The sequence below is a fragment of the Camellia sinensis genome, chromosome 6, assembly GCF_055761805.1.
Source record: "Camellia sinensis isolate YWXY chromosome 6, ASM5576180v1, whole genome shotgun sequence".
NCBI lineage: Eukaryota > Viridiplantae > Streptophyta > Magnoliopsida > Ericales > Theaceae > Camellia > Camellia sinensis.
Genome location: NC_138966.1, coordinates 112,709,567 through 112,729,688, shown reverse-complemented (window position 1 = coordinate 112,729,688; position 20,122 = coordinate 112,709,567). Strand labels below are relative to the sequence as shown.

At 37.5% G+C, this 20,122-nt stretch overlaps 1 protein-coding gene across 5 annotated transcripts in view; it reads left to right on the top strand.

The window, feature by feature from the left end:
• Positions 1-19,677, top strand: part of LOC114290087 (sterol 3-beta-glucosyltransferase UGT80B1) — a 29,294-nt gene extending 9,617 nt beyond the window's left edge. For 4 of the 5 annotated variants that reach the window (XM_028233980.2, XM_082874551.1, XM_028233979.2 and 1 more), the window contains 9 exons: positions 3,794-3,857; positions 3,956-4,013; positions 4,120-4,297; positions 5,474-5,604; positions 16,408-16,510; positions 16,675-16,751; positions 17,045-17,092; positions 17,747-17,896; positions 19,162-19,677. In XM_028233980.2, coding sequence (XP_028089781.2) covers positions 3,794-3,857; positions 3,956-4,013; positions 4,120-4,297; positions 5,474-5,604; positions 16,408-16,510; positions 16,675-16,751; positions 17,045-17,092; positions 17,747-17,896; positions 19,162-19,362 — 1,010 coding nt within the window. In that variant the 3' untranslated portion in view covers positions 19,363-19,677. The remainder of the gene's footprint in view (positions 1-3,793; positions 3,858-3,955; positions 4,014-4,119; positions 4,298-5,473; positions 5,605-16,407; positions 16,511-16,674; positions 16,752-17,044; positions 17,093-17,746; positions 17,897-19,161) is intronic. The other variant, XM_028233983.2, reaches the window with a different exon arrangement.
• The last annotated feature ends 445 nt before the right edge of the window (positions 19,678-20,122 follow it).

Here is a 20,122-nt window from a genome sequence, read left to right as displayed (position 1 = left end):
CCCTCTTGTGAAATCCTGCTAATATAGAAAGCCGCGATAAATACCTGCGTTGCGTGCCCCCAATCTGATGTTGAAGCTTGTTGGTATGAAAATTACATCTCTATGTTTATTACTTGGATGGAAGCATGACTTCAATGGGAACCTGGGTCAATCATTTTTTATTCTTTTTTGAACCAGGGTCACTCTTAAAAATTGGGAAAAGAAAATGTGTCACAAGATAGTACAAAAGTGTAATTTGGGGTTAACATGCATCATGTGAATAACAGTCACCAAGAATGTATAGTCATAAAAATGTCTCAAAAGTCAATACATTATTGTAAACTTGAATTTGGACCTATTTGGTGCATCTTATTAAAGTTGCTTTGTTTTTTTGGAAGTTGTGCCAGAGTGTTAGGTGCAACTTGTAAAAATATGTGTATTATTGATTGATATCTTGTTATTTATGTCTATTACAAATGGTTCCTTATATAGATGTAGGTGTAGTGGATGGTGGTGGTAGGTGAGTGTAGTAGGTGAGTGTGTGGTAGGTGATGGTAAGTGTGTGGTAGGTGATGGTAAATTTTAACAGCCCCCCGCAAACTTAAGGGGGATAGAAACTAACCAATTTGAGTTTGGAGAGAGTAACAAAACAAGAAAATACATAAAAAATAAAGGAGGATAGGAGACACTGTATGGTGGTGTCATAACGGTGTAGAAGACAGTTTATGGGGTCATGTCGGACCGATGTAGCAGACAATGTTGTGACAGTTGTTGTGACAGTTTACAGAGTCTTGTCGGACCCATGAAGGAGCTAACCGGAATCAATGTCGGGACAGTTTACAGAGTCTTGTCGGACCCATGAAGGAGCTAACCGGAATCAATGTCGGGACAGTTTACAGAGTCTTGTCGGACCCCTAAAAAGTCGCACCCTCAAAAGGCGTGCCCAATCCATCAAAAGGCGTGCCATCAAAAGGCGTGCCCAATCCATAAAAAGGCGTGCCATCAAAAGGCGTGCCAATGTGTTGTCGAGCGCCGAGCGGCGCATGATGCGCGTGTCTGCCTCTTCTTCATGGTCTTTATAAACCGAAGCGGAGGCTGAGGCTGAGGCAGAAAACCTGCTAAAAAACTCTGAAAAAATTCTTCATTGTCTGAGACAAAAAAACCTGCGAAAATCCTTTGAAAAACCCTTTGTGTTCTGAGAGAGATACTCTGTAACACTCTGTTGCCAATCCTTCTCTGAAAGTATCAGTCGGAAATCGCTGCTTCGCTGAAACACACAGCAACCCAAAAACATGGCCTCTTCTTCCCGTCCAGCTACCCAGAACATGGCCTCCTCTTCCCGTGGTCTGCTCACGCTCTTTCCAGACCTGAACGAGTCCACAAGAGAAATAACTGGTGCGGCGGCCAGTGAACCTCAACCAAACACCTGCTCCGTTGAATTTTCCGATGCGGTCTGTGGAGCAAAAAATGGCGGTGCAAACTGATATTGAGGCCAATCAGTATACTCTGAAGTCATGCGTGGAAACCATGACTGCGGTCACAAATTTGTCGCATCGGCTGCAGAGCAGGACAAATGAGGTGCAACAGTTAAACTCCCAGCTGGCTCTGCTCCAGCGCATGTATAAGGATGCGCGAGCAGAGATAAGTGTGCTAAAGGCGGAAAACAAGGAGCTGAAGCGGAAGGCCACCGTGATGTTCCGATTTAGAGGTCCGCCATATGCTGCAGTGGAGGAGTATGGGGGAGTGATCGTGCCCAGTGGAGTGGGAAACACGGAGGCAACACCGTCAAGGACTGCCCAGGACGGAGGCAAAAAGAAGAGACCGGCGGCAGAGTAGAGAAGAAAAAATCCTGCCTGTGGATGTGGTTGTTTTGGGTTTTTTTTTTTTTTTTTTTTTTTTTTGGTGTAAAATGGTGATCGGGGTTGATCCCTGAGATGAATAAAATAAGTGTGTTTTGCAAACTCGAATGAGAGGTGTGGTAAGGCAGAAAAATCAACTGGAATGAATGTATTTTTTTTTTGTTTTAAATTAAAAGGTAATGGAAAATTATTTAAAAAGGGCTTGCGCACTATCCGAGGAAAAGGGCTTAAAATAAATAAATAAAAGAGAGAAGTGAGTGCTGGTGTTTTTTTTATTTTTTTTTTTAAATACAATATATTTCCCTCATTGGGTGGCCAATTCGGTGGAGAAAATCTGTGTGTTGGATTGAAAGAGTGGGTGTAAAGTGAGAGAGAGATGAGAGGAATCTGTGGTCAACTGAAAAAGCAGCCCCTTGTTTGGTTTTGTGGTTCTTCTCTTTCAACTAAAGAGAGAGCGGTGTCGGGCTTTGAGGTGGGCGTGGAGCGGTCCGTCAGCTCGAGGAACTTGATGGCTCTCCGTCAGAAGCTCGGAAGATCTCGACGCCGGAGAACACCTTCCATGCCCGGCACGCTTGATATCAGCGCATCCAACTCATTTTCTTGGAATTGAAATTCTCCAGATTGAAGGAGGATGGGAAGGCAGAAGAAAAGCCAGAGAGAACAAGGGCTGATAGTACGGCAGCAAACGATGGGAAGACCATGGGAAGACCAATCTCTTTAGCAACATCAATGGTAAAACTCAAGATTCCATCTGCTATAATGAAAGCGACGGAGACAGCGAGATCGCCGATCCGGCGTATACATCGCCGGAGACCGATTTGAGATCGCCGATTCGGATCTGCTTCGGTACGATCAGATCGTCGCTAGCCCCTTGTTTGGTTTTGTTCCATTTGAAGAAGCTAGTTGTATCTGTGTGTGATCAGGGAGAGAGAGAGAAATCGGAAGTGTGTATTGAGCGATGGCAACAGTGAGGTGCCGAGAGGACTAGGTTGAGGTCCGGCGGGCGGCCAAGGCGAGGTTGCCGCCCGCCGGTGACGCGAAAAAAATACTAAACTCTTAACCTTGCTCTGATACCATGTAAAAATATATGTATTATTGATTGATATCTTGTTATTTATGTCTATTACAAATGGTTCCTTATATAGATGTAGGTGTAGTGGATGGTGGTGGTAGGTGAGTGTAGTAGGTGAGTGTGTGGTAGGTGATGGTAAGTGTGTGGTAGGTGATGGTAAATTTTAACACAACTTTTGCTTTTAGCTTGTGAGGCAGAAATAGGTTAAATAAGTTTAGAAAAACTTATTTGGAAGCTGGGCAATGGGTGTTTTTAGCTTCTGCTTTATGATGATTAACTTTCAATTTAGGAAAAGCTGCATCAAACTCAGGAAGTGAAATGATAAAAGTTTGGAATAAATTGGTCTAAACCTTGCTTTCTCATGTAGCGATTAAAGAAGTTTGGAATCAATTAAAGTGATTTTCACGTTGTGGGCTGCCAGTTTGTTAATTGAAGTGTTAGATCATTTTATTTATTCAAAACTTATGTTTATTTTGTTATACAATAAAATGATGGTGGATCGAAACATGATATACAAATATGTTCTATGCTTAAGCATGTACTTTGCCAGGTTGTGGAGCCGAAGAAAAAGGAGGAAGATTTTAATGATACAAGTTAATGGTGTAGAATTATAGTATTAACAGGATAGGTTGTGTATCCAAAGTTTGATAATTTTAAATATAGACTTCCTTTAGCAGTGTTTGTCTGGGCAAGTTTTAAAGAACCTAGGTGGAATGATATTTGTATCGATAGCTTCTTAGTGATCCCTTGATGGAGCTTATGAAATATATTTTGACATCTTATCAGTTATCTCTTTGATGAACAATGTTAGAATGCTAAAGTTGTTGCAAGTGCCATTTCATTATTGGTGAACTTGAAATAATTACTGTGTCCTGGTTTGCAGGGCATGCACATGTTGCCGAAGCTCTTGCTGTACCCCTTCACATTTTCTTCACAATGCCCTGGACGTGAGTATTAATTGAAAATTCTCATCCATGTTTTACTTCTTTTCCTTAATTTTGTTTTAATCAGAGAACAGCTCCTTACATCCTTTTTCAATAGGCAGGCCAACTTATGAATTTCCCCATCCATTGGCACGCGTACCCCAAAGCGCTGGTTATTGGGTATGTTCTTGTCTGACAATTCGTTCTGTATTTGATTTTCCAATTGGAGAGCTTTTGAATTAAATTTTACCCCAAATTGTTTCCTAATATTTCTTGCTGGTTCCAGCTTTCATATATAATTGTCGATTTACTGATATGGTGGGGCATAAGGGGATATATCAATGACTTCAGGAAAAGGAATTTGAAACTTGCTCCTATTGCATACTTTAGCTTGTACCGTGGGTCAGTATCTCATTTGCCAACAGCCTATATGTGGAGTCCTCATGTTATGCCAAAGCCAAGTGGTAAGGACAATATTGTCTATATTGAAACAGAGATTATTTGTGTATTGACTATGGGATGTAGATTTATCTGTTTCATTGTCTATTTCTTCACTAATGCCTCAACATACTCTAATGTCATCTAAAGCCTTGGTAATTTCTTATTAGTCATTGGCTCATTGTTGACATAACGGTCTTCTTGCATCATTATGGATGGTTCATCTTACGCTTATTACCCAATGCTTGGTAATTAATCTTTTGATGATTGCAAATAAACCCATTTCTTATCAATTTTACTTCCATCATTTTGGTTTTAATTTGGGTTCAATGGAGGTGGTATTGGGTTGGTTTAAGGGAGCTACTGCTTCTTTTCCATATTTGTGGCTTGTTGTTTTGTTATTGTCAGTTGTTCACTTCATATTCGTGTTGTTTCCCCTACATTGGACTATATGACAGCTGTTTTCATATTAGGCATGACTAGTATGGTTATGCCCTAGAGTCAAGTGGAAGATCCACCACATACATCCAAGTGGGGTCAGTTTTGGAGCATCAACGGTACTGTTTTTTTTTTCCCCCTTCTCAAAAGTAGTGAAATCAATTGTTGTTCCCCAGTTAAGACATAATTATGTGTGGACGGTATATTTCTTATACTCTTTCCTTGAGTTGGCACAAATTTCTTGGATTATGTGATTAGTGTGAGAGTTGCTGGAATGTGTCCCACATCGCCTTTAGTTGTCCCATCTGTGCTAGTTATAAGGTTCAAGTTTTCTTCTGCTTAACAATTGGGTTTTAAGGATAAGTGTGAGCTGGGCTTTTTAATTTGGTATCAGAGTCTAGTTGGGCCTGTGATTGGTGTGCTGTTTGTCCGACTATTGTACGTCCTGGTTCAGGAGGGTGTGTTAGAATGTGTCCCATATCGCCTAGAGTTGCCCTATCTGTGATGATTATAAGACCCCAGTTTCTCTCTCCTTAACACCTGAGTTTTAAGGATAAGTGTGGGCTGGGCTGGGCTTGGCTTTTCAATTAGAGCTTGTCATGGAAAAAAGTTCTTCTTTTAGTTCACAGCATGAATATCATAACTACTGTTTACATCTGAGCTTTTTACTCCACATGAATTCTTGGTTTGGATGTGGAATTGAATCTATGGTTCATATATGAACTACGTTTTTAAAAAATTGATTTCATTTGGCTAACATGCAGATTGGGGCCCCCAAGTCGATGTTGTTGGTTATTGTTTCCTAAACCTTGGGTCAAAATATCAACCTCCTGAGGAGTTTGTTCAATGGATTCAAAAAGGACCTCAACCTATTTATATTGGGTTTGGGAGCATGGTATGGTGATCTTCTCAAAACTATATGAGAAAAATAATTTACATTTGTAACTGTAGCATTTCTGATGGCTACATGCCATTGTATTATTGTTATTATTATTATTATTATTAGGGTTCTTATCCTTCACGTTCTGATTGAGGAAAACAGTTTGAGGCACCCTAATATGTTTTACTTTTCTCTACATTACTTGGACTCCAAGGTATTTTGTCTTAATTAACAATATTTTGACCTCATCAATAGTTTATCATTGCATCAGTTATGTTTAGATTTACCCAACCTTCATCTTCTTGAATTCATGAAACCTCAAATGGGTCTGGCTTTGTATTTTTGATGTTTTATCAGTCCAAACTTGCAAAATTTGCTAAGTGGGGGGCTACATATTGTGATGAAGATTATGGAAAGAAGAAAAAGAGCACATGTGGAATTTCACATGAAGCACATTTAGGGTATCAAGAATTAAAGATTTAGAATAATTTTGAGTCTTCATGTCATTATAATAGGTTTTAGTAATTAAGGGTGTTAGAATATATAGTGATATATGTTATTTTTTGTGTTGAGTGAGGGTACTATGGTCATATTGTATTCTCGATATTTGCTGATGTTTTAGGTTTATGAAAGAAATCAAGAAACATACGTTTAATAATGTATAGGTCCCGTTTGGTAGAGCTGTGAGAAAGTAATTATAGATTATGACTTAACAAATTATAGATTATAGCTTTAAACATAAGTTGTTAACCTGTTTGGTGTAGCTGTGCGATTACGGATTTAATCAGCCGAGTAGTGTTTGGTTGAATAAGCTATAAAATAGCTTTTTGCTCTGTAATGCCCTTTTTTTTTTTTTTCTTTTTCTTCATTTTATTTTATTTTATTTTTCTCCTTATTTTCTTTTCTTTTTTCTTCTTCTTCTTCTTCTTCTTTTTTTTTTCCCTTCTCTTAATTATTTTTTATTCTCTTGTTTCTTTATTTCTTTATTTCTTTTCTTCTCTTATTTTTTTTTCTTTTTCTTCATTTTATTTTATTTTATTTTATTTTTTGTTCTTCTTACATATTAATTATATTCATGTATTTCTATTAATGTTCTGATTTCATTACATATTATTTTTTTATATTCATTTTAGTTTATAAATACATGAATATTTATTATTTCATATTTTTTATTAATATAAAAATCACAAATTTTTTTCATTAAACAATTTTATTTTATTTTCTGTTTCTCTTCTTTCTTTTTTATTTTTCTTCATTTTACAATAATACCAAACCCTAGCCACCGCCGACATCTCTAGGGTTTTGCTCTATTCAGATCGCGATCGATCAGGATGGGTGTGGTTAGGGTTGTCAATCGCAAGCTACGGTTGATCGTCATCGTGATCGCGATGCTGGAGAGAACACCGTCGATCGTGATGTTAGTTTGGAGCAGTGTTTTAAAAAGCTCTAGGCGCATCGAGGCGCCAAGGTCACTTGAAGCCTAAGCGTTGAGGCGCGAGGCGCGGCGTGCGCCTCACCAAGGTGAGGCGCAAGTTATAGAACTTAAGCAAAATATTAATATAGTACAATTTTCAACATAAGCAAATATTTAATATGTATATTATTAATTTTTTTTAATAAGAAGAGAAGAGAAAAGAAGAAAAAAAAATTAATTTTTTAAATATATATATTATTTTATTTATTTATTATATTTTTTAAATAATGTGTTTCAATTAATTTTTTTATTTTGTTTCATATACATGTGTTTATTTTTTTTATTACTATGTATAAATATATATTATATTTTATATATTATCTATAAGTATATTATATATTATATAATAGGTATTGTAGGTATTATATAATATTATATATATATATATATGAATTAATTATATTTTATATATTAGTTATGAGTATATTATATATTATATAATAGGTATTATATAATATATTATATATATATATATATATATATATGAATCAAGAAGATAAAAGAGGAAGAGACAGAAGCGAGTGAGAGAGAGAGAGAGAGAGAGAGAGAGGGATTGCGATTGCGATCGCGAGAGAGAAGGCGACAGAGAGAGAGATCGCGATTGCGATCACGAGAGAGAGAGAGAGAGAGCAATCGTGGCCCTTCGTCGTTGTCTTCTTCTTCTCCACTAGGGTTTTTTTTTTTATTTTTTTTTCTGCTCTTTTGACCCACGTTTTGATCATTTGATATTGTAAATGAAAATTATTCCATGTGGGTATTCACACCAAAACCAGATGGGCTGTAGCAGTAGAAGAAATGCGAAGCGCCAAAAGCGCACGCCTCGAGCCTTACGAAAAAGCGCACGCCTCATCGCCTTAGATGCGCCGCCTCTATGTCGCCTCGCCTCGCCTCGCTATGCATGATGCGCCGAGTTGCGCCTCATCTTGAGCTTAGGCGCGCGCTTAGGCGTGCGCTTAGGCGTGCTTTTCAAAACACTGGTTTGGAGATTGCAGCGCAATGGCGGTGGTGAGCTCTGGTTCGTCATCGTTCGATCGTTACGCCGTCGATGGTGAGCTCTAGTTCGTCACCGTTTGATTGTCACACAGATGTGGTAATGAGCTAGGGCTTTGCCCCTCTAGTTCATGAGAGAAAGAGAGAGCAACTCAAAAAGCTATGTTATAGATCGCGATGGCAACGGGAGGGTTTTGCCCCTTTGGTTAGGGTTTCAGATCACGATAGCGGTGGTGACGGAGAGAGTTTCAGATCGTGAGAGCGAGAGAGAGAGTGAGAGAGATAGAACTAGAAATCACCTCCCTTCTTCAGAAATCGCCTCTCTAGTTCGTGCGAGAGACAGAAATGAGTATGTTTTGGTTTATATACATGGCACATTTGTAATAACTTGAAATTGTGAGGGGCATTTAAGTCATTTTGCCCCTCAAATGGTAGCTGCACGCTTAAGCTATTTCAGAAAACTTCTCTCCCACTCAAAGAAAAAGCTGATTTTTGACTTACAAAAAGTTATAATCTGCATTATTAAGCTGAACCAAACACACAAAAATAGCTTAAATTAAGCTAAAAGCTAAAATAAGCTGAAATAAGTCCTACCAAACAGGGCCATACAGTCTTCTCCTTCTTCCTTCTCTCCTTTTCTCTTTGGCCCTAATCAAAGTTTTCTATACTTTTACACTTCAACTTGAAATTAGAGCTTTGATTCAACCTTATCAAAGTGTTCTTCAATCACTCGCGATTCCTTTGAGGTGACAACGACGTGTTGACGTCATCTTCCGTATGATGACGTCAGCATGACGTCATAGACTATATAGACAAGGTGACCCCTTCTTGGTTCCTTTCATAAACCTAAAACATTAGCAAATATAGAGAATACAATATGACCATAGTACCCTCACTCAACACAAAAAATAACATATATCACTATATATTCTAACAAAGGGTATAATGGTAATTCCAATAATTGTTGGACATGGGTTGTAGAGGTCGCCCATGGTTTTATTGGTTTTATTATGTCTAAAATAATTTTAGTGGTCAAAAGTCCAAGTTTCCTATTTTGATATTGAAGTAGAATTTGAAGTCATTAAAGTTTCTTATTATGATTGAAGTAGAATTGGAAGTCATACTTGGTCTAGAATATTAGTAGTTGCTAAATATTTTTAGTTTCTAAATTTGAATTATAGTCCTTGTAGAATTAGGGGAGTCTTTGGCCTAAAAATATGTGTAACTCAATGATTGACGAGTAGAGTTAATATTATGAAAATTTGAGATTGTGTTTGTGTGATTGGTCTATCCCTTGTGAGGGTGAAGCATCTCTCTCTCTCTCTCTCTCTCTAGCAAGGTTACTGTTCACAGTGCCTAGAACAGCCACCCGACAGCTCCTAAACACTTGTGTTGTCATTTCCAAAACCCTACCCTTTTGCAAACCCTTAAACTCCTATTTTTTTAAATACTTTTGCAGTCATAAAATGTCACCAAATCCAGCCCTATAAGTCTATTGTTGCTGCTGCCAGTATACTTAAACTGGGCTCACTACTTGTAGGAAAGTAATCTCTACTCGTCCTACATCATATTGGTTATTCAAATTTGAAGGTGGCTTTAGATTGTTAGGTGTCAGTTATGGGGTCATACAGGTTGCGTTAGTGGTTAAGCTGGTGTTCTGTGCTTCTTCCTTCATGTAATAGGATTTTAATCACTTTGAATCAGCATGTCCTTGATGTGAAATGCTTCATTTAGAATGCTGTTGGTCAGGAAGTCTACCGGTCAAGAAGCTGAAATAAGGGATTTCTAGGAATGTAATTTGTTTGCTGTTGAATTTGTCTCACTCTACAATGAAGCCAAAAAATTAATTTAAAAAAAAAAAAGTAGAACATTGTAAAAAAAATTCAGTATCTCCAATGGAGGGCCCATGTTCGATGAACTTCAAGACTACTTGTATATGTGTCTAGAATTGGGATTCTTGGTAGGATTGACACCAGGCTATTACATTCAAGTAAATATTTTAGAACCACATCAAGAATGCAAGGGTTTAATAGAAAATATGATTATTATATTGGAAAAGTGTAGCTTATAAGGGGGGAAAAGTGTATTTTGAAAAGAGTCATAGGCTTATCGAAAAGAGTAGCAACACTTACAAATTTAAGAAAAATGGATTTGAGAAGTAAAAATGACTCCAGACCCAATGATTCCCAAGAAAGGCAAAATAATATGGAACACCATTTGAGAAGCAAAATAATCTGCTGTAGCCATCTACAAAAAAGTGAGCCTTCATGTATTTGTTATGGTCTCCATGTGTGTGTGTCCACATGCATTAACTTTGCTCTTCATAGTCTCTTTTCAAATTGTTCCTCGGCCAATTAGGTAGAGAATTTTTATTTATTTATTTATTTATTTTCCCTCTCTGCTTTATTTCACTGTATTGCTTTGTTCACTACACTCTTCGTCCAAAACACAGTTTGGTCTGTGTCCAGTCCTATTTTGACATTGACATAGTGCATGTGTTGTGCATTTTGAGAAAATAAAACTTAGAGGTATGAGTGGTATCTCACCCCTTTTTATATTAAATCATCACCATAATTACAGGAGTGTCCTAAAGCATAAAATAAGGAGACTAAATATACATAAGAATAAAATAGAAAATATTCTAACACATTCTAACACTCTCCCTTAAGATGGTGTGAAGATATCTCTCATGCTCAGCTTGTTAAGAATGTCACGGAATGGTTTATTCCCTAATCTTTTGGTGAGAATATCAGTAAGTTGGTCCCCAGACCTCACAAATGGTGTACATATAGTGCCACTAGTGAGCTTTTTCTTGATAAAATGTTTATCAATCTCCACATGCTTGGTCTTGTCATGCTGAACTGGATTGTGAGCTATATTGATGGCCGCCTTATTGTCATAGTATAGCCTCATAGAATTTGTCTGATGAATCCCTAAATCCCTAAAAAATAGTCTAATCCATAATAGCTCACACACACTCTGAGCCATAGCTTTTAATTCAGCCTCTGCAGTGGACCTCACAACTATATTTTGTTTCTTACTTCTCTAAGTAACTAGATTTCCTTCGACAAAGGTACAATAGTCAGAGGTTGACCTTCTATCAGTGACTAATCCAGCCCAATCAGCATCTGTATATGCTTCTACTCTAAGATGATCATTTTTTGAGAAATAGAGACCCTTTTCCGGAGAATACTTCAAGTACCTCAGAATCCGCATAACTGCCTTTAAGTGAATTGTACGTGGGGCATGCATAAACTAACTAATAATACTCATTACAATAGCAATGTCAGGACGTGAATGGGATAAATAGATAAGCTTACGCACTAGTTGCTGGTATCTCCCCCCTGTCTATAAGCTTGCCTCCTTGATCCTCACTAAGCTTCAGTCCAGGCTCTAGTGGTGTATCACAGGCTTTACTTCCAAGCATCCCAGTTTCCTTAGCAAATCAAGCACATACTTTCTTTGACATATGATGATGCCATCTTTGGACTGAGCAACCTTAATACCTAGAAAGTACTTCAAGCTGCCTATGTCTTTGATTTCAAACTCATTGGCCAAATACTCCTTTAACCGAGGAACCTCGTCAACATCATCCCCTATGAGTACAATATCATCCATATAAACAATAAGAGCTGTTGTCTTACCATGTGAGGAGTGTTTCACGAACAAAGTATAATCAACTTGGCTTTGTTTGAAACCATATCGCAGCATGGCTTGAGTAAACCTTTCATACCAAGCCCTAGGAGACTGTTTAAGTCCATAAAGTGACGTGCGTAGTTGGCACACTTTTCCTTTGGTTTTAACATCCTCTAAGCCTGGGGGAATGCCCATGTACACTTCTTTCTTCCAAATCCATGGAGGAAAGCATTCTTCACATCAAATTGATGGAGAGGCCAGTCGAGATTAGAGGCAAGGGAGAGAAGGACTCTAACAGAGTTCATCTTAGCAACCGATGCAAATGTCTCCTGGTAGTCTACTCTATAATTTTGCGTAAAGCCCGTAGCCACCAATCTTGTCTTGTAACGTTCAATTGACCTATCGGCTTTGTGCTTCATGGTGTACACCCATGTACATCCAACAAGTTGTTTGCCTTTAGGTAACTCAGCCAATTACCAAGTGCCATTTTTAGCAAGAGCTCTCATCTCCTCCATCATGGCATGCTTTCACTCGGGAGTAGAAAGTGCATCCTGAAAATTAGAAGGAAGACTCACAGAAGAAACTTTAGACATAAAAGCTTTATAGGAAGAAGACAGATTAGTGTAGGAGACAAAATGAGAAATAAGATGTTGAGTACACGTCCTAACCCCCTTCCTTTTAGCAATGGGATCATCTAGATTAGAAAGAATAGAGTTACTAAGAGTTTCATCAGAAGATGAGGATTCTGGACACTTATCAGAAGGAGGAGATAGCAGTGGAGAATCCGAATTGGTCTCTCGTACTCAAGTAACTTTGTTTCTATCCTTGTCCCTGCTATAAACTTTGCCGTCTTTCACCGCAGATTTAGACTCAACATCTTTCACTGCGGATTCAGACTCCACATTCTCAATAGTTGGGTCACTATTAACATTCTCAACCTGCTCAATCACTGATGGTAGTGATACAAGAATCGCTTCACACCAAGTCTCTCCCCCTGAAGGGATGATTAGGACACCGGGGAGGATATGAAGTAGGACTTAGACTCAAAGAAAGACACATCCATAGAGACAAATCATTTCTGAGGGGGTCGATGATAACACTTGTAGCCCTTTTGTGTGGCGGAGTAACACAAGAAGACACACCAAAGAGATCTAGGATCCAACTTACCACGGATAGGAGAATGGTTATGAACAAAGCACACACACCCAAAGGTTTTGAGAGGAATGGAGAAACCAGAAGAGTGGGACCCTAACAAAACCTGAAGAGGAGTGTGTTTGTGGAGAACTTGGGTAGGCAGACAATTGATGAGGAAGGCGGCAGTGAGAACAACTTCCCCTTAATATGATCTAGGAACACACATTTCGAAGGACAGACAACGCGCAATATCAAGAAGATGGCGGTTTTTACGCTCTGCAACACTATTCTGTTGAGGAGTATTGGTACAAGAAGTTTGGTGAATAATACCATGAGTGGCAAAATAGCTAGTAAGGCCAGAGTCAATGTATTCCCCTCTATTATCAGAACACATAATTTTGACAACCGCTCCAAACTGAGTGTAAATCATTTTATGAAAATTTTGAAACACAGAAAAAGTCTCACATTTGTTCTTCATAAGATACACCCAGGTGGTCCTCGAACAATCATCAATAAAGGTAACAAACCATCTTTGTCCCTTTAAAGACACAAAATGAAAGGGTGCCCATACATTAGAATGAATCAATGAAAAAGGAACAAAACTTTTATTAATAGGAGTAAAAGAAGCTTTGTGTTGTTTTTCAAATTGACACGACTCACAGTGAAACTCAGAAACATTCACCTTGCTTGTTTCCACTTTTCAAAAAACACTTTTCAGAAAATTCTACTTTCTTATTTTCCGTGTTTTTTTGTTTTTACTGAATTTTTTTTAATATTTTAAGCAATTTTTTTACTTTTTAGACACATCTAACATAAATACACCTAAAAAGTAAAAAATTATAAAAAAAATCTTTTAAAAATTCACTAAATACCAAAAATACAAAAAAAATATAAGAATTCAGTACATTTTTGTATAAATTTTATGTATTTATTAATTTTTTAAAATATTTTTTCACAAATTTTTTACTTTTTAGATACATCTAAGTAAGGTGCATCTAAAAAAGTAAAAAAAATGTTTAAAATTTAAAAAATATTCACTAAAAACAAAAAAACACAAAAACCAAAAAAATCAGTTTTCAAAAAACTTAATAAAGAAAACTCAAACCAAACACACTGATTATTTTTCAAAAAAACTGAAGGAAAAAGATGCTTAAGTAACAAAAAAGATGAATGCCCAAGACAACGGTGTCACAGCCATAGGTCTTCCTTAGTAAATGGTAACTGAATGGATGAATGAGCCCACTTGTTCGCTTGATCTATTCTCGTTCCTACCACTACCAATCATCTTCCTCTTGATAAGGTCTTGAAACATACAACGATCAAGAAAAAAGGTTACACCACAATTTAAGTCTCGAGTAATACAACTCAAAGATAAAAGATTAACACTAAAATTGGGAATATGTAGTACAAAAGACAAAGGGAGAGAAGCAGTGGCATGAATTAATCCTTTCCCAGACACAGAAGAAATGGTACCGTCAGCAATTTGAACATTATATTGTCCTAAAGAAGGGTTATATGCTGAGAACAAATCAGAAGACCCAAACATATAGTCTAAAGCACCAGAATCGATAATCCAAGGCAACGTTTGATGAGATAGGAAAGCACTGGGAGAAGAAGCTAAGTTACCTGAATGGGCAAAATTACCCGAAGATGAACTAGATGCTTGATGGTCGAGCAAGTGGTGAAGAGTAACTTCCAACTCAGAAGTAGAAAACCCAGAGATATCAGCAGATGAAACAACCGGAGCTGGGGACTGGGGCTCAATTGTATCAGAATGATAAGCTTGGGCATTGGGCCCTCGGCCTCTAGACTGATCGGAGTGACCTCCTCTAGAACCAGAACGATCTCCATGAACCCCAGATGGTGGCCCATGCAACTTCCAACAAGTCTCATGAGTGTGGCGAATACGACAACAATAGTCACAGAAGAGAGTGTCTTTCTCAGAAGGAGGACGGGAACCACGATCCCCATCTCGAGAGGGTGCAGAAACTAGGGACAGATTGATTAGAAGAGGCAGATGGAAGCATAGTAGAACGACGATTTTCCTCATTTTACACATAAGCAAACGCATCATGGAGAGAAGGAAGCATATCTATACCAAGCACATGACTCCTAACAGGATCAAACTCTACATTCAGACCTTCCAAAAACTTGAAGACCCGTACTTGTTCAACAAATTTTCGATAACTAGCAGAACTAGTGGGACAGACAGGCTTGTAAACCTGAAGATGATCAAGTCTTTTCCACCCATTGCTAAGGAAAGTAAAATATTGGAGGATAGTCATCTCACCCTGGACAGACCAGTCAATGGAGCGGCACAACTCAAAAGTCTGTGAAAAATTGCCTTTGTGGGAATACATAGTGGCCACAGCCTCCCAAATATCCTGTGCTATGTCCATAGATAAGTATCCCTCACCAATCTCCGGAACCATGGAATGTATAAATCAGCCCATGATAAGAGAATTGGTAATCTCCCACCGATTATAACCCGGATCGGTGGTACTGGGGGTCGGAACGCGCCCATTAACATATCCCAACTTCCCTTTGCTTTTAAAAAAAATAGTCAAACTCTGTGACCACGCTAGATAATTCTGATCGTTAATGAGAGAGGTGGTGATTTTCTGGCCAACGTTGAGGGAATCAGTCTTAGTATGAGGCAAAACAGAAGTCGCGCCTTGAGGAGCAGGCTGTGAAGTAATACTCACTAATCAATTTTGCCATGAATACTCTACTAAGGAATTCTCACAAACAAACACTGGTCTAATTACAAACCCCGCAGATGGGAGAACATAACAGACAGAACAAAAAGAATTTAAGAGAACATAGGTTTTTTTATTTTTATTTTTTTTTCAAAGGAGAAGACGGAAAACAGGATATAGCAAATTACATGAAGAGAGAGTCATAGATTAATGGCGTCAATGTAACCCAAACCCAAGATGAGAGCTGACTGAACTAGAGCTTCTTCGACTGAACCAGAGCTCCTGCGAGGCTATCAAGAGAGTGACCCGATTGAATGCAGAGCTCCAGAGAAGCTATCGGCAGCATGAGGAGAGAAGAAAAACACCCCGACTGGACCTCTAACCTGCCGATAGACCTGGGCTGGGAAGAAAGGGGGCTCTGACGAGCCCTAGGGTGCTGTCGAAGCCCAAGGAGGCTGTGGCTAGGGCTGGCGAAGCCCTAGGATGAGGCAGCGATGACTATTGGAGCTCTAGGAGGCTGTGATTGGCGCTGGTGCTGTGGCTGGGTGTGGTGGTGTGATGGTGGCTGTAGGGATTGTGGTTTTTAGGGTTTTAAAGTGGCTTTGATACCATGTGCGTTTTGAGAAAAGAAAGTTAGAGGTATGAGTGGTATCTCACCCCCTTTTATATTAAATCATCACCATAATTACAGGAGTGTCCTAAGACATAAAATAAGGATACTGAATATACATAAGAATAAAATAGGAAATATTCTAACACATTCTAACATGTGTCTGCTGAATATTCTGTGAATTTTCCAATCAATATTGTTTCCAGATGTCATGCATTTTATTAATTGAAATGTGGAGAGGTTATAACTCAAAATATTACTTATTTCTTGTTAAGCCTCTTGAAGATCCCAAGAAAACTACGGATATTATTTTGGAGGCATTGAAGAATACAGGACAAAGGGGAATAATTTGTCGAGGTTGGGGGGACCTTGGTACACGTGAGTGTCTTTCTTCTTCTTCATATTTTTTTCCTGTTCAATGATTAATGGTTATTCCTTGCTTCCTACAATCTTTAAAGTCTTATGCTTTGTGAAAGACTACATTGTCAATATAGGTATCTTGAGTAAATTAATTTATATTTTACTTCAAATTTGTATTGCAGTTCCAGAAGTTTCTGACAGTGTTTTCCCTCTAGAGGATTGCCCTCATGATTGGCTGTTCCCTCAATGTTTGGCTGTGGTGAGTTCTATTTTAAGCTGCCTTTAGATTGGCGAACCTTGTATTTATTTTTTAAGCTTATTTTGGGGGGTGACGGTTGCAGACTCTGTTAACGGTGAATGTGAGTGTTGAAATGCCTTTGGAAATCAATTGTTACATGATCTATAATCTATATAGTTGCATTGTTAATGTTTTGAATGCAGCTATACATGCCAGGAAATACTACACTAATGCACAGTTTTGTTATGCATTTTAAAGTTACAGATCTGTGTGATAGATCACTAAAAGGAAATGGTATTGTCATGAATGTGCAGGTACATCATGGCGGTGCTGGAACCACAGCTACAGGACTAAGGGCTGGGGTAATATTCTTGTTCATAAGTTTTTTCATTGTTGTGGTATTCTTGGTTGCATATGAGAATATCAGTATGATGTTTCAACATGTAAAATATGTGTTAAATAAGTTTCAAAAACTGAGTTGAATGGCCATGAAGATAGTTTCTTACCAACCAGTGATTGCATTGGTAGTTCATTTCTTTCCCCAACAAGGGTAAGGGTGTAGATACATGTCTGTCTTGCATGTCCAATTTAGACATCTGAATATTTTAATTTATATGATGTTTGAAGAAGATGCTCAAATTTGCTAGTAAAGAAACATTTATAACTTGTCAGACGAGTATAAGATATAAATTTCATATTTTTCCTAAATCACATTTAATTTGAAGCATATTTTTAAATAATTTACAACATCATATTCAAGAATATTATACAATATGCAATATATAAAAGTGTTTTAACAGTTTAAGACGTATCCTCATACCTATACTCAACTTTTGGATGCATATCCTAATATCCTAAGATATAGATCTAGGAAGATCTTATGCTTGGACACTCACCGGACCCAATACTCGTACCCAAGTCCATGTAACTATCCCATGATATATAATTTTCATTTCTACATGCTATTTCTAGAAAGTGTAGTTGGTTTTTCTTAATGTCCACATCATTAAACGCAGTGTCCGACAACCATAGTCCCATTCTTTGGAGATCAGTTCTTTTGGGGTGAGAGAATTTATGAAAAAGGACTGGGACCAGCTCCAATCCCTATAGCTCAGTTCAATGTTGAATCCCTGTCAGATGCTGTACAATTCATGCTTCAGCCAGAGGTAATTTATATGTGCGTGTGAGTGTGTGGTATCTCAAATTTTTTGCAGGATGAGATCAGTCATTGTCATCATTAATTTTAATTAGCTTGAAAAGTTGTTGCAGCTAAAATTCTTAACTAGGCGATGCTAGTTGTTTTTGTCTTTCTCGTTTTCTTATTCCCACCCACCACCCACTTTGTCACTGTCAATAGATGGACAACGCATCTGAAACATTGATCAACCTACAAGTAATTTTTGTGGTTTACAATTTTAGAACTAGCAGAGAAATTGAAGCATCCATGAAGTCTAATCTCAATCTCCTCTGGAGAAGAAGAATGAGAATAAATGAATATATTTATTTGGTAAATTACTCTTTTTGCGTTATCTAGTGTCCAAAGGAGTTTGTAATGTTGTGTTGCTTCTTTGATTCTCTAACGTGGACCATGGTGTTAGAGCAGCCAAGAGATGTGTGCTCGAACCTTGTCGCCTACTTGATAATTCCAATACTCACTGATATTTATTGGACCTTATTGTTAATCTTGTTAAAAAAAAGAAGAGAAAAAGATCCTGACCTTGTTTTTCCGAAGGAAGTCTAACACCTTGGAACACTTTGATCTTTGTTTATTTTTTAAAACTAATTTTATTATTAATTTTTTTTTTTTGGGATAAGTTTGTAATCCTTTTCTTGATTGGACCCTTATGCACATCTAGAATTGTATATACTTTTGCTTGATAAAGTTGATTTGTTTGACATTGATTTAACATTAAATTTCCTTTTGGATTGAACACTAGTGCCTTTATTTATGTAAAGAGATGTGTAGGACTTAACGTGTTCGATTATTTAAATTTTGAGCTTGTATATGCATTTATGTAAGCCTCTAGTATTTGTTTCCAAATATTTATGTCTGTTTCTAAAATAAATTTTGCTATTTCCCTTGTGCTTCCAAAACCTACCCGAAATCTTTCCATTTCCAAGTTGACCCAAACAACATTTCAAAACAAAATTTTGATCATGGATATAGAGTAAATGTTGTCCTGGATCATGATTTAGTTCTAAACCTTCACACACACACACACACACACACACACACACATATATATTTCTTTTCCTTTTCTTTTTTCTTTGTCTTGTTTTATTGGCAAAGTAGTTACGTTTTGGTTTTTTGGTGTATCTATGATGATACATTGTTTAGGTTTCTCTTTTGCTTGTATTATAACTATGCTTCTCATTCAAGCAAAAGAGGACTTACGAAAATGGTGTATTGATGAACTTTTGACTCTCCTAGGTGAAATCTCGAGCAATGGAAATAGCGAAGTTGATAGAGAATGAAGATGGCGTAGCAGCCGCTGTTGATGCGTTTCACCGGCATTTGCCTTCAGAGCTACCGTTGCCAAGGTCATTTCCACAGGAAGATGACCAACCAAACCCTTTACAGTGGTTCTTTATTCAAATTGGGAATTTATGTTGTCTTCTTTGTGGTTCATAGGATTTTTCTGCAGTGAGTAACTTACAGTGCCATATAGTTGTGCTTCATTTTTAGGTTATTGTTTGATTTTATTTCAACTTCTTATTCATTTCATTCATGGCTCCTCTTTATGGGTTAGGAAATAATTTCATGTACGCTTGTACACAAAGAATAGGGTTCTTTTGTAATGTTTGAGGGTATAGAACTGGTAAATTAGGCTTGGTTTGTTGATTCGAGTCATGGGTTTTATACAAGTTATTGTCATTTGGCTTGGAATTTTGTATTAACCTGGATCTTTTTTTTGAGGAATATATTGAATTGTGGGTTTATTATTCATTAGTGACTAATATCCATATCTAATTTCTGTATCTGAAATGCACAACTTCTGCGTTTGCAATTGACTTAGCTGCCTTGCATGGTTATTCCTCCGATTAGGCAATATTGACATTTGTATTAGGGGCAAGTTGGGGAGATGCCATTAGGTGATTTAATGCCATTTCTGGAAATGGCTTGGATCAAGAAAATCACTACTGAGCATCTCCAACGGTAGTAGGTATTTTACCTATCTAAATATTACTATAAAGTATATATTTTATTTTGCCTATTAACTGTTTTATGTTTTTACTCCAACCATGCTCTTTATTTTAGCTATTAATCCAAATACTATAAATTTTATAGAATGTCACGTCAACAACAAAGATGGAGGGAAATGATCCTAATGATTGAATACATTTTGCCTAGCGTTGAAGGCTAGCTACATGTAGCTAGTGAATATGAGTTG